At 33.0% G+C, this 15,205-nt stretch overlaps 1 protein-coding gene across 1 annotated transcript; it reads right to left on the bottom strand.

Annotated features, from left to right (window-relative positions):
- Nucleotides 1–10,296: 10,296 nt before the first annotated feature.
- LOC103505737 (scavenger receptor class B member 1-like) lies at nt 10,297–14,951 on the bottom strand. Its single transcript, XM_008470093.3, has 5 exons — nt 14,780–14,951; nt 13,815–13,906; nt 11,635–11,795; nt 11,200–11,341; nt 10,297–10,416 (listed from the first exon to the last, which is right to left on the bottom strand). Exons 1-5 carry the CDS (start codon nt 14,859–14,861, stop codon nt 10,297–10,299), a joined length of 597 nt encoding a protein of 198 aa, XP_008468315.2. The 5' UTR covers nt 14,862–14,951.
- Nucleotides 14,952–15,205: the final 254 nt, after the last annotated feature.

The following is a 15,205-nucleotide window of genomic DNA, read 5'->3' as shown; positions in this document are numbered from 1 at the left end:
ATTCACGTGAGTCACGTGTATATTAACCCCGGTAACTGGTTCTAGAGATAATTATATTCATGATTCATTAGAGGTCACTATGAATCTACTTGTGCGAAATAAAGTTGATATTTCAATTTTAATTACAAACATAAGTAACTAATTTTCTGTCTTGGAATTTCTTGTACAGAAAACACGAGGATGAAAAATTGAACAACATTGGGACATTTCAGAGCATTGGAAATACTAGGTTGTAAATTTATGCTTAAATCAGACATGTGAGAACATCACGTGAACAGGACTTTCCCCGATACTGAAATGGAATTTATGTAATATCCTCATAAATTTTCCACTATCTAGTTTCCTATTTTTACCCAAATACCTATACAAGAGGGAAAGAAAAAAAAACTCCTATATAGGTATTCTCCTGTTTTTGTTTTCTACTTTTACAAAAAATCACTTGGGTATGACAAACTTCATTAAGGTCATGAACGTCAAAGCCATCACGTGAGTTTCTTTTTCACTCACTTCCTAATACTAATCTGATACTAGCTAATAAGTACCTCCTCGGTAAAAACTGCCTATCTGTATTGAAACTCAAAGTATTACAGGTGGGTACTAATTTCATATTTACTAGTATGAGAACTAATTCGTATCGCAGTAATTGTAAATTAGGCAGGAAAATTTGAAATTTAAATGTCATAAAGCCCGTGTGTTAATGCTATACCTACTTATAGGCATAAGCAGAAAGTAAAATTGTGTGTCTTGGATTGTTTTACCTAAAAAGAAATACCCAATTTCCCAAGATTTTAAAATGTTTCCATAGACGCTATAGCTACATTAGAAATTCATATTTAATCCTCATTAAAACTATGATTAGTATAATGCGCAAAAAATCAATATTCTTTTCTCGACTTATGGAAAAAATTGCGGAAATTACTTTGCTTCAGAATGTGGAAAGAAGTGCCTTCTACCTAGCTTAGGTAGGATATATTAAGTTCTATTTTTCAAGTTATAATAACTTTTAACTGTGAATATTTACAGGGAGTGCATTAAGTTTGCCGAAAGAATGATCTCACTCATTGCAGTAGGAAAGAAGTGACAAGTTACAGTGGGAAAGGAGTGATAAGTCATACCCCCATAGTAAAACTATATCGAGAATTTGGAAGACTGAGAGAAACAGACCAACGAGATGTAAGAGTGAGAGCAAAAGAGTTCAGTAAAAGAACCCAGGAGGTCTAATGTTAAAACAAAGAAGTACAATCTTCCGATCTTGCCAATAGTAAATAAATTCATAGTTCACACGACTGCCCACAACTATTGTATAAAGGCACCACCTACACGGAATCAATAGATTTCATTTCTATTTTTGCAAATTATAATCAAAATAAACGTCTCTTCCGCGAAAAAAAAAATGCATTACTTCTATCCTACACATTAAAAACTTGAAATGCAACTTTTTTCCGTTCCTACAAAAGTGAGCATTCTTATTCCAGTTCTGGATTCCTCTATAATTTCCCGAGATCCCAGGGAAAATCGACCTAAGCACCTAGGGGTATACTTAATGTGTTTTAAAACACTCAATATTTTTTTACCAAGGAATTTCAAGAGTGATTTGGTTTGAGGGGGCCAGAGGGTTCTTACGTTATTAGATCACTTAGGTTTAGGGCATCTTGCCCAAAATGATACTTATATGGTAATTATTACAAATATAGCGGCTTCATATTTGAATAGTTCATTGAAAAGCGGGGAAATTCTGTTATAATTCGTTTTTACTTTATCCATTTTCCATTACTTTTTTTTTACCGTCAAGTATCTAATACTTAATTAAGTAATACTTCTGCGAGCTATTTGCTGATTTACGTTCGTTCTATTACATAGGGTGAAAATGCACTAGGCCTAACAGATCATTTTTTTCTGTCACAATGTTAAAAAAACTTTTAATTCAGCAAAAAATCTTCACAAGCACTGTTGGGAATCACATAATGCAAGACTGATCCCTGAGGCTGAGAAGTAATACTTCTGCGAGCTATTTGCTGATTTACGTTCGTTCTATTACATAGGGTGAAAATGCACTAGGCCTAACAGATCATTTTTTTTTGTCACAATGTTAAAAAAACTTTTAATTCAGCAAAAAATCTTTACACGCACTGTTGGGAATCACATAATGCAAGACTGATCCCTGAGGCTGAGTAAGTTATGCGGAAAAATCTGGTGTGAACAACACATGACGAATATTATGGAATCACTAAAACCTGAAATTTTGTCGAAAATTCGACACGAGTATACATACTGTATTCATTTCTACATGACAAGTATCACAGCTCACTTTCGCAATATCTTTGTCAACAACTTTTACAAGTACAAATCTGGATTCACATGCCTTGACCTTTAGGAATAGTTCGTCTTGATGAAGATCTAGTTGTTGTATCCTTTAGAGACAAGTTCCGTTTCAAGCGGATGCAACCTTGTGAACATTTTCTTGCTTTGATAACTTTTTTTTTCCTTTTCATCCGCTTTGGATGGATTGGTAGTAAATCGGTAATAAGGTAGCAGCATGATCATTTTATATTTACATATTACTAGTTTGAAGAGAGAAAAAAAAAAAAATCACCCATGCCAATATTTGCATAAACTAATAACAGGGTAACTAATACCTCGGTTCTTACATGATGGTAATAGAAAGTAAAGAAAAAATCAAGCAGAAAATGATTAAACCAGCAAGCCAAGCAGTCAGTTTAAATTTTATATCCGGTTTCATACACTATGAAATGAATAGTACCAGAAATCGTCTGGTTTTTCACCTTTACTAGTTTAGAGGTCTCGATCAAGTATGTTCATATTAATAGGGTTATTAGTTCATTAATGTTTACCACAGTGATAGAATATTTGTCTACAGAAGCACGTAAAGTTTTGTTATTCATCCTTTAACTCTTCGGTTCCATTGACAGGTTCTAATACAATAGGCACCTAATTCTTAGTACTTTATTATTTATTTATTTTTTACCATTATCTCATTATTATTATTATTTGCAGAGTACCCAGGTATGTATATCTACATATAGGATATCTATGGCATTTTGCTCAATATCTCAATGAAAGTAGGTGGTTTATTGCTTTATTAGTTGCCAGCCTGCTTAGCTTGCTTTATTCTTTTACTCACACCCTATAGTCCTATTTATTTGATAGATTTTTTTAGAATCCTTGGCAGTGAATACTGTCAGAACAGCTCGCATACAGATTTGGAAGCAGGTATGTGTAATATTTAAAAACAAAACATCTAAACATACGCTATAAACGCAAACCCGTTTTGATTTATTTGCAAAAAGAACTCGCATCAAAAAACTTTATTTTTGCAAAATTAATTAAATTTCTTTTGTTTTCTCCGTCTACTTACATAATTTATAAGTAATTACATACATTGCTCATAGATAATTTTATTATGATGTGAGTTCTAGTCATAGTCTACCGATTATACCAGTACTGTGCTTATAAATATTATTTTGTTTAAATTCATTTTTATAACCTCACTGAAAATACGTTTATACACCCAAATTAGTGTAACTTCAAGTGGTGCATATGACCAAGAAGTTGACCACCACATAAATATAATAGATGATAGATATAATTATAGTGTACCTAACTTTAAAGCGTTCAAATTTAGTATTAGTGTTACTCATACTTAGTCCGAGAGTACTCAAGAGGTGCTAATAGTTATTTTGACAATGATTCTAACGATTATGAGTTTGACATTTGCTTCCAATTCTGTTTCTTTCTCACTTTGTCTAAACCTATTGTTGTGAACGCAGTGTTCTCAATGGACTCAATGGGTGGCTTATGGTATATGTGGAACATTTGGTTTTAACAAAATAGTTGATTATCCTTGTAAATCATTAGTGTCTCTATGTGCACACGTATGAACAAATCAATATTTTAATTGCTACATCGGAAGGTTAACCAATACATTTTGTCGATCACTGTTCATTTTATTAAGATTCTACGACTTCGAACAATACAATCACAAATCCTTGGTTCCTGTTTCCTATTTCTTTCAAATGAAAGTTTGATAACGAGACTGGAACATTCTTAGCAAGAAGAACATACATGCTTATCATGAAATCGGTAGGTACATACATGACACAGCAATGACACGACTGCCCACAACTATTGTATAAAGGCACCACCTACACGGAATCAATAGATTTCATTTCTATTTTTGCAAATTATAATCAAAATGAACGTCTCTTCCGCGAAAAAAATTGCATTACTTCTATCCTACACATTAAAAACTTGAAATTTCCATAAATAAAAGTAGGAAAGATGTTTTTTTGTTCATTGTGTTTATTTACTGATAGTTTTAAAGGTGAAGACTGATTGGCCAAGTGATGAACTGACTTCTATGCCACCCAAGTATAAGTAGGACAGTTTCAAACAAGCCTCCTAGTGGTTGAATTGCAATGATTCTCGTAATAGACTATATAGAGGCTTGTAAAAGCTTATGGTTTATAGGTTCGACTTATGAATGCTATAGGTAGATATAGATATACTGCGGAATTGTGGATTATGGAAGTAAAAATCAACTCCGAGGGAAATAGAAATAATTACAGACCAGTTGAAGTACATTGACTGGCTGAACTTGAATTTGGTCAAGAGCATTAAATTTACGTACATCTATAATAATCATGTTCCATTACATACTGCAGTGTGCTGCAAGGTTGAAATACCTACAATCACTATTATACAAACGGACAGATCCGGTTTTTTCTGTCAAGGGAATCTTTGAAGATACCGTGATGTGAACTGAGCTAAGTCTTTTCCTTTTCCATCCACTGCAAGGAACATAGAATTATTTTGAGTCACAAAGGCGATTTTTGCGGGTAGTATATTATGATCACTGTTGAATGAAAATTGGACTCACGTAAAATCACATCATAAAGACATAAAGTTGAATATTTAGAAAATATTGAAATCAGTAGAGCATTATTTTTCTGTTTTCCCGGAAACCTATTAAATCTAAAGTTTAAAAATAAATTATCACAGCTCATAGAGAGATGAGGAAGATTCAACTTTCAATGAACACTTGAAAATATTGAGTGATTACGAGAAGAATAAATTATCACAGCTCATAGAGAGATGAGGAAGATTCAACTTTCAATGAACACTTGAAAATATTGAGTGATTACGAGAAGAAAAAAATATTTATTAAATGATAATGAGAAGTATTTCTTCAAATGTTTTAAAGTTTTCAAAAAGTTGATCCAGAGTGGAAATTATTACGAACTGACTGTAGTTTTATCCTAGGGAGAGAAGAATCTATTTTGAAAGAAGAAAAACTGGGAATCAGAGCCAAGATAAGATCTAATTTTTAATAAACCAAACCCTAATGAAAAAAATAATAATAACAATAATAAAATTATTGTTGTTGTTATTATTTGATCAGGTATTAGCGTCAGATTATATTTCCCACAAGTGTGGGTCTTTGATTTATAGGACTTGGCCAATAGGATAACCGAGAGCTTATGAGCTATGAAATCGCAAAGTTATTGTTATGAAATTGCTTATGCGCGGCGAACTTCTTAAAGGAAAACTCTAGTAAGTTTCCAATAATAACTTGGATCTTGGATTTATTGTTGGACATGTGGACTTAGTGCTATCTAACGATTCTAATTTGCACGGCACGAACTATGTCCCTGGTGTTGTTGACAGGTCAGACTCAATGTAAATTAAGAGACTGTACTGATATTTAAATAATATGCTCTAGCCACAAGTCAATCTAACATTGACCTATCGCTCATGAATAACATTCAAAACCCACAAAGGTTTTTCATGACACATACAAAATTGTTTATGAAAGCTAAAAGTTTTGACCTATCTAACATGTCTCATATTATCTCCTCTGAGTAGTAGGTACCTACCTAGTGTGTAAATTTGGAGGATACCTAATAAAAACTGAACAGTCCATAATCTTTGTGTTATCATGGTCAATGGAGGTCAATGGATTATTATGAATATCTTAAGTGTTTTAGTAGTTAAGTGTCAACAATAGATATCTCATCAGACGTGATATAGTACCTACTAAAATATATTATGATATCAGCAGAGTCTAGAAGTAGCTACCTGCCACTTTTACATAAGTATAGATGGGCAATAATCGTGTTTTAACGCCACGATTTAGCATTCAGTTTGTCTGTGGATTTATCTCATCAGACGTGATATAGTACCTACTAAAATATATTATGATATCAGCAGAGTCTAGAAGTAGCTACCTGCCACTTTTACATAAGTAGGTATAGATGGGCAATAATCGTGTTTTAACCCCACGATTTAGCATTCAGTTTGTCTGTGGATTTTTGGCCAATAGGATAACCGAGAGCTTATGAGCTATGAAATCGCAAAGTTATTGTTATGAAATTGCTTATGCGCGGCGAACTTCTTAAAGTAAAGGAAAACTCTAGTAAGTTTCCAATAATAACTTGGATTTATTGTTGGACATGTGGACTTAGTGCTATCTAACGACATTTTCTCATTTTCTTCGTTGATTACTCGTAGAACTATTTACACCAACCTGAAATCCGTCACAATTTTCAACTAAATTCTCAAAAGATTTTCTTTACTTTTTAGCAATGGTGTTTAAATATCTACCACCTCCTCCGTTCTTTCTCACTTTAACGTTGACTAATAGATGATTCGATAAGTTTTACCACCTCATTACCAAGAAAATATCCAATTAATTATTTCCATCCATTGCTTTTAGCTAGAAAAAACATAAAATTGAATATTAACAAAGTGGTTACTTTTTAGCAATGGTGTTTAAATATCTACCACCTCCTCCGTTCTTTCTCACTTTAACGTTGACTAATAGATGATTCGATAAGTTTTATCACCTCATTACCAAGAAAATATCCAATTAATTGTTTCCATCCATTGCTTTTATCTAGAAAAAACATAAAATTGAATATTAACAAAGTGGTCTGTACAAAAACTAGAGGAGGGGAAAAAGAAAATTTCTACAGAACTATCTTGACACTTAATTTCCACTTTTATTGTTCATAGAAATTGACATGTGTATCAAATTAAATATTAAATGGTTATGATCTTCGGCAAAACTGAAATGAGCTTGGTCCGGTTTTCTGGCATTGCCTTATTAGATATAAATCATAATTATTGGAAAACTTGTGATTTCTTACCATTTCAAAATCTTGCGCCGCGCCGTGTTCATTAACATATAAAGTCTGCCAGTTTTGAAACGTGCGTTACGAATTCACGTGCATGTCTTAGAAAAACCGGCATAGGTGCTAATTGCAAATTGATTGAAAATTATTAGCTATGATTTTTTTATAGTTTCCTTGATTAATTATTATCTAATATTTTGAGCTCATTTTCACGACCTTGATACTTAAATCAGTAGGTTCTAGTTTTAATTTTTGAAATTTCAGTTCTAGATGGATAAGGAAAACTAGAAATAATTTAGAGCACGGAGATGTACCTACGAGCACCTTGATATGAAAAGAATGTAGTCACACAGTTGTACAACCTACCGAGAATTATGGTTGCTTAATATTACAGAACATCTTACAATGAAGGAAGTCCACCTACAAGACAGTACCTAGGTAGGTTCCAGGTATTTTTCTTGCCTACAGCTTTTTTTCTTCTTCTTTCAAGAGGTTCGTGAGGTTCGTCAAACTGAAAATCAAAATGAAATTCATTGTGCATTGTACGGGCGATCTCTTCTCAATCACGTTCTAACATTTGACCTCCAGTGCCCATTTATATTCCACTCTTAAATTTGCATTGCAAAGGCAGTGCAGTGTTTACAAAATAACAACAGTGATAAGAATTAATTTGGAACTAGCAATACTTTTCTTATCAGTTGAAAATTCACACGCTACGCTCAGATATAGGTGAGAGTGAGATTATCTAATGTGCGAAAGGTGGTAATCTCAGTGGTGCATTGGTTAGTGCAGTGGACTTCGAATCTGATAGTTGGTGGTTCGAGTCCCTTGAAAACTAGAAATAATTTAGAGCACGGAGATGTACCTACGAGCACCTTGATATGAAAAGAATGTAGTCACACAGTTGTACAACCTACCAGAGAATTATGGTTGCTAAATATTACAGAACATCTTACAATCAAGGAAGTCCGCCTACAAGACAGTACCTAGGTAGGTTCCAGGTAATTTTCTTGCCTATAGCTTTTTCTCTTCTTCTTCTTCTTCTTCTTCTTCTTCTTCTTCTTCTTCTTCTTCTTCTTCTTTCAAGAGGTTCGTGAGGTTCGTCAAACTGAAATTCAAAATGAAATTCATTGTGCATTGTACGTGCGATCTCTTCTCAATCACGTTCTAACATTTGACCTCCAGTCATTTATATTCCACTCTTAAATTTGCATTGCAAAGGCAGTGCAGTGTTTACAAAATAACAACAGTGATAAGAATTAATTTGGAACTAGCAATACTTTTCTTATCAGTTGAAAATTCACACGCTGTGCTCAGATATAGGTGAGAGTGAGATTATCTAATGTGCGAAAGGTGGTAACCTCAGTGGTGCATTGGTTAGTGCAGTGGACTTCGAATCTGATAGTTGGTGGTTCGAGTCCCCAGTCCAGTTAAGGTAGTCCTCACACAGGGTATACTGTGGTCAGTATAATAGAGCTCCCCTTACAAAGACGAGGTGTAAAGACTGCAATTGAATTTGCGTCTGGAGGGAACTTGGCCCCTAATCACAACGCCTGTAGCAGTTAATTCTAATTTCTAATGGTCGGTCTACTCGAGGAAAACTCATCGCTTTCAAAACTATGATGACCAAACTCAATCGTTTGCTAAATTGTACACTTAGGCATATTACTCAAAAATTTCCTTATCACTACGAATCTGACTCTTGCTATGACTGAAATGGCGGATGGAAAAGGCACGCATTATAACATTGGGAAGGGTTAACATAATTACATTTCCTTAATGGTACAATGTTAATTAATTAGAACTAAAATAAGCAAAATGTAAGATCCCCTGGCTTCGTAATATGGTAATTGTAACTACGTACATGTACTTATTGTCACTTCTTTCCTACTGCAATGAGTGAGATCATTCTTTCGGCAAACTTAATGCACTCCCTGTAAATATTCACAGTTAAAAGTTATAACTTGAAAAATAGAACTTAATATATCCTACCTAAGCTAGGTAGTAGGCACTTCTTTCCACATTCTGAAGCAAAGTAATTTCCGCAATTTTTTCCATAAGGCGAGAAAAGAATATTGATTTTTTGCGCATTATACTAATCATAGTTTTAATGAGGATTAAATATGAATTTCTAATGTAGCTATAGCGTCGTTTTGAAAATGCTACCGGGTAATTTTCATGTTATAAAATTTTCCAAGGAGACTTCTATCTTTGACGTTCATGACCTTAATGAAGTTTGTCATACCCAAGTGATTCTTTGTAAAAGTAGAAAACAAAAACAGGAGAATATATAGGAGGTTTTTTTTTCTTTCCCTCTTGTATGGGTATTTGGGTAAAAATAGGAAACTAGATAGTGGAAAATTTATGAGGATATTACATAAATTCCATTTCAGTATCGGGGAAAGTCCTGTCGATAAACAGAGACATCTAGATAGTGGAAAATTTATGAGGATATTACATAAATTCCATTTCAGTATCGGGGAAAGTCCTGTCGATAAACAGAGACATAAAAAAAATCAGAAGGTATTCATAATGGTATAATAATTGGTAAATAAAAAACTTGAGACAAACAAGGCTTTACTCAAACAAGATCTTTTAAAAAATAGTCGGTGATAAAATGTGTACAATTATAACTATTGGCAAGTTACTTAGCTGACAACTTGGGATCTAGGATTACTATTGCTGTTGCAGGGAAATCTAGTTTGTTCTACGATGCGTCATTCCAATGATATCTCAAGAAATCACAATGATTGATAGGAAAACCATTTCAAATGTTTCGAGGCAAGATATGTACACCTCTAACCATACATGGGTTTTCTTTACGAGATTGTTCAATATACGGTGAGGAAATAAAGGTTTTTAATAATGCAGTAATGTGCTTTATGAGTTATGGATGAATTGCCAAGAATATGAAGAGTTGGGTCAGGAGTTATTTGCGTTCTAGGTGGCCATTTGCTCATAGAAAACCAAAAGGAAAATTTTGTGTAAGATATCGAGAAACCTAACAAGGGCGATTCAATTGATGCACAATACTATCTACGAACAACAAGTTTAGTTTAGTCATTCAGTTTTTTTCCCCCAAAGTTCTGGAGTAATTTTCCATTTTTCTAATACTATCTACGAACAACAAGTTTAGTTTAGTCATTCAGTTTTTTTCCCCCAAAGTTCTGGAGTAATTTTCCATTTTTCTCTTGGTTTGCTTGATGAGCAAATTCACACCCATTCTGGTCAGCAGAGAAGCCTTGGCCATTACGTTGGCAAAACTCTGGAAAAAAAATAATATTGACAAAATTAGGAGAACTTTTTGTGAAACACTGAAATGTCTGAGTTGCAGGAGTGGCAATTTTAGAAAAACACAATTGAAAATTGCGAATTGCAAAGAATCATAAATCTAATGTAAAAGCATGTAAAAAACATTAGATTTATGTAGATGGGTATCAAAGGTTTATCTCTCAAATTAAAATTTGCACCATTCTGTCGGCCAAAATCTTTTTGTATCTAATCTAATACAGAGGTAGGTATGTACAAGAAGCATACGCACATGATATTATGTAAGGAAAGAATACTGAACATAAACGAGTTTCCAGATGTCCGTTTAAAGCAGCTTATTTTTTACTTATTACGCCTAAACTATTCTCCCTAAACCCTTCAGATCAAGTTTAGCAGAAAGTGTTCAAAGCTTACATAAATCTTGAAAACTACTTATACAATACCTACCAGAAAAGAAAAGATTAAAATATTAGAAGCTTGTGCGAGCTAAAAATAAATCAGAATGTTTGGTATAAAGTCTGCGAGGGAAATTCAAACAATTTTCGATTTATATTTTTTCTAGAAAGACATGGTTTGCTGGAAATACCTAATTGGTTATATCTACCCACACCTATTACAACAAAGATCTAAATGTCGAAGTGGCAAACTTCTCTAAGAGGGGGAGCAATCAGACACATAAACCACACAGAACGATTTTTATTTATTTATATTATTATTATTATTAATATTAATTTATTTGTATAATTTCCAAGCAATAACATCAAATGACAAAACTTACCAGGAGCGCAATGTTCGGAAGGATCAAGATATCGTCCTCTTTCCCATTACTCAGCTCGGGAACCCAGGTCAGAGGATGGATGGGGGTGGCTGTTACGGTGCCGTTGTCATTCATTGATACGTTCACGTGAGCCATACCCTCTCTGGAAATCGAAAATAGTGTCGATTTATAACTTCATACAAATGTATCTTTAAGAATAGAAAGACTGAAGTTCAACTTTAAGTTTGAAAAAATATCTTTTGAAAAGACATTAAGGAAGCTAAAAAAGTTCCTGAAACCTGATGATTTAGGCCATTAAAAGAAATCTTTTTTGATCTTAAAGACTGATGTCGAAAATTGCCATCTTTGCTAACAAGACTAGACTTTACAAGAGCTTATCTTTTGTTAAACTATTTCCAATTTCAAACAAAATACAATAATCGAACGATTTCTTACCTGTAGACATAAGGTCCAACTTCTTGGACCCTCAATTTTTCCTTCCCCGCTAGGAATGCTTCCCGATTAGTAACATTGAATAGGTACACTTTCAGAAATAATTCAACTGGAGGCGTGGCCCATAGGTCTAAACTTTCACTGCCTTCACTCATTTTAACTTTCTGGAATGAAACAAAGAAAATTGAAGTTTCCCAATTAGATCTTAACCAGACAAACATGAGCAAAATGCATGTGATTCACAGTGAAAGAACATAAAGAAGTTCAAAATTTACCATGTTGCACCAACAAAGTACATAAAGTACCTATCTAAATGATGTACGAGTATTTGCCAATTAATATGCGATTTAAAAAATAGCTTCCTGGCGGTAAGAACATTTAAACCCCTTTGGCTTTATATCTCAATTAGAAGAGTGGTTAAATTTCAAAACTCCCAGAGCATTATAACAATGTTAACACAAGCGCATTCCAAATATAGAAAGAAGTGGAGGGCCATATTAATATTTGGATTTTTTCTTGCGGTCGTAAAAGAATTATTAGATATAATTTGAGCAGGTGTATCATAAATTTGTTAAAATCAAAAGATTACTTGTAAGAACATTAAAACCCCTTTGGCTTTATATCTCAATTAGAAGAGAATTAATTAATTAATCCTCAGTGGTTAAATTTCAAAACTCCCAGAGCATTATAACAATGTTAAACAAGCGCATTCCAAATAGAGAAAGAAGTGGAGGGCCATATTAATATTTGGATTTTTTCTTGCGGTCGTAAAAGAGTTATTAGATATAATTTGAGCAGATGTATCATAAATTTGTTAAAATCAAAAGATTACTCTTCAGTAACCATGCAATTTTATGGAGATGCCCTAGTCACTATATTAAACGGAATTTGCAAAATATTTATAAAACGAGATTTGCAACTCCAGCCGTGAACGGAATTTTTATAGGAATTATACTCGTAGGGTAGGTATACATTTTATCTATCTCAAAATATATGAACTTTAATGGCGGTCAAGTCAAATATTAACTGAGGTAATTTAAATGACGCTGGGCATACGAAAATGTTGAGATAGAGGGACTACATCTCCTACTAAATAAAGTCTAAATAAAGCACCATATACCATGTTAAACTAAATGAATTCATCTGTTATGAAAAACAAAAATTGATTCGCCTGATCTTATGCTCACGACAAAATAATTCAGGACTTCAGGTGCCTAATATTTTTTTTTTTTTTTGCTGGATATCATTGTTCAGTGAAGTTCAATTAGACTGAAGATTACAAAATCTCATTTCACATTGAGATTGAGACTGATGCCTCGTACCAAGTTCAAGAATATCAATCTTGATCTATTATCCGAATTGCAAACATTCTAGAACCACCAACTTTTATCTTCAGGCGATTCAGATTGTCTGGGTCATCTCATGCTGTTTTGAAGTTTGGGGGTCTTGGTTTCAAAATCAAGTTTGTTTTGAGATTATTAATCGGGGACGTACAATTTTTTCTCTCAAATACAGGAAGAAATTTTAAATTTCGAACTATGTATTTACGTTGGTTCTTAATTTATCGTTTTTTTACTTTCTATTTTTTATTTTAATATTATTATTATTATTTCGATATTCCATGCAAAAAGAAAAAAAAAAACTTACATATGAAAATATGATATCATAAGGATTAACGACTATTATCACACTGCTAACCAGAAGGGCGATGAGCCCCATGAGCATTGTTGAGCACACATCTGTAACAAAAAACAAATGGACGAATTGGGTTAAAATATGACATTTCGAACTCGAAGTTTTACGACTTGCTAAAATACAGAAATTAAGTTTTCGGCGAATCTTCATTTCATCGAGAACTAGGTAGGTACTATACATATGCAAACGGATTTCTTGTTTAGTGGAGATGCCAACACAACGATTATAATAAATCGATTATAATCACTGAGCTTAGGTCATCTCATGCTGTTTTGAAGTTTGGGGGTCTTGGTTTCAAAATCAAGTTTGTTTTGAGATTATTAATCGGGGACGTACAATTTTTCTCTCAAATACAGGAAAAAAAAAATAAATTTCGAACTATGTATTTAGGTTGGTCCTTAATTTATCGTTTTTTACTTTCTATTTTTTATTTTAATAGGTATTATTATTTCGATATTCCATGCAAAAAGAAAAAAAAAATTACTTACATATGAAAATATGATATCATAAGGATTAACGACTATTATCACACTGCTAACCAGAAGGGCGATGAGCCCCATGAGCATTGTTGAGCACACATCTGTAACAAAAAATAAATGGACGAATTGGGTTAAAATATGACATTTCGAACTCGAAGTTTTACGACTTGCTAAAATAGAGAAATAAAGTTTTCGGCGAATCTTCATTTCGTCGAGAAATAGGTAGGTACTATACATATGCAAACGGATTTCTTGTTTAGTGGAGATGCCAACACAACGATTATAATAAATCGATTATAATCACTGAGCTTATAATAACAGTTACTAAAAAGATGAATGTCAAGTTTATAATAATCATTATAGTTTCAGTAAAACCCATTGCAACATAAACTTCTAACCTATCTTCTTTAGTGGATGTAGGTATTGGAAATTTAGGTATTAACAAAATGTTAATAGTTGAAGAAATAAGTAATATGGTAGGTACTATACATATGCAAACGGATTTCTTGTTTAGTGGAGATGCCAACACAACGATTATAATAAATCGATTATAATCACTGAGCTAATAACAGTTACTAAAAAGATGAATGTCAAGTTTATAATAATCATTATAGTTTCAGTAAAACCCATTGCAACATAAACTTCTAACCTATCTTCTTTAGTGGATGTAGGTATTGGAAATTTAGGTATTAACAAAATGTTAATAGTTGAAGAAATAAATAATATACCTATTGACATTACTAAATGAGTAGTAGTAATATTGGTAACATTAATATTAGGATGTACAAAAGAACTTTGAGTGTGAAGTTGATATAGAAACAATGACCATGAATATAATCACGTCAAAATATTGAATGTCAAAAATTAGTCATAACCCCTTAGAAACCGTTAGGAAAGAAGTCATTATTGTCAAATTTTTGTTAATGGTAGCAATAACTTTACCATGAGAAAAATGATGTGTAAAAAATACCTACCTATTTGAATTATATCTTTATAGATTCCATTTTGAAATTTACAGATCTCATCTGGTCTGATACTAGATCGTTTTTCAAACATTTCTTTAATGTATTTCACGAATCAATTTTGAAACATTTGAAATTGATCTTGCCCAAAATGATACTTATATGGTAATTATTACAAATATAGCGGCTTCATATTTGAATAGTTCATTGAAAAGCGGGGAAATTCTATTATAATTCGTTTTTACTTTATCCATTTTCCATTACTTCGAGTCCCTTTTTTTACATACTGGGAGAAAGATAAGCATCTATGAGTTAATGATTACTATCAGCCAAGTTTGATAAGATTCCCAGGTTTCGCTTAGGGATTGTAAGGGATTTCCCCCGATAAAATGGTTCTTGCATGGTGGTGGTATGACTCGCATTCCTTGGTAACTTTTT

The sequence above is a fragment of the Diaphorina citri genome, unplaced genomic scaffold, assembly GCF_000475195.1.
Source record: "Diaphorina citri unplaced genomic scaffold, Diaci psyllid genome assembly version 1.1 scaffold192, whole genome shotgun sequence".
Classification (NCBI taxonomy): Eukaryota; Metazoa; Arthropoda; class Insecta; order Hemiptera; family Psyllidae; genus Diaphorina; species Diaphorina citri.
The sequence above is the reverse complement of the archived record's forward strand: the minus strand, read 5'-3'. Positions and strand labels throughout refer to the sequence as shown.

Bases quoted from the DNA above. Each gene is read 5' to 3' on its own strand.
- LOC103505737 (XM_008470093.3), bottom strand. From the start codon at position 14,861: ATGTTTGAAAAACGATCTAGTATCAGACCAGATGAGATCTGTAAATTT. The intron at 13,907-14,779 runs GTAGGTATTTTT...TTTTTGTTACAG, and splicing joins TAAAGATATAATTCAAATAG to ATGTGTGCTCAACAATGCTC. The intron at 11,342-11,634 runs GTAAGAAATCGT...TTCGATTTCCAG, and splicing joins GTTGGACCTTATGTCTACAG to AGAGGGTATGGCTCACGTGA.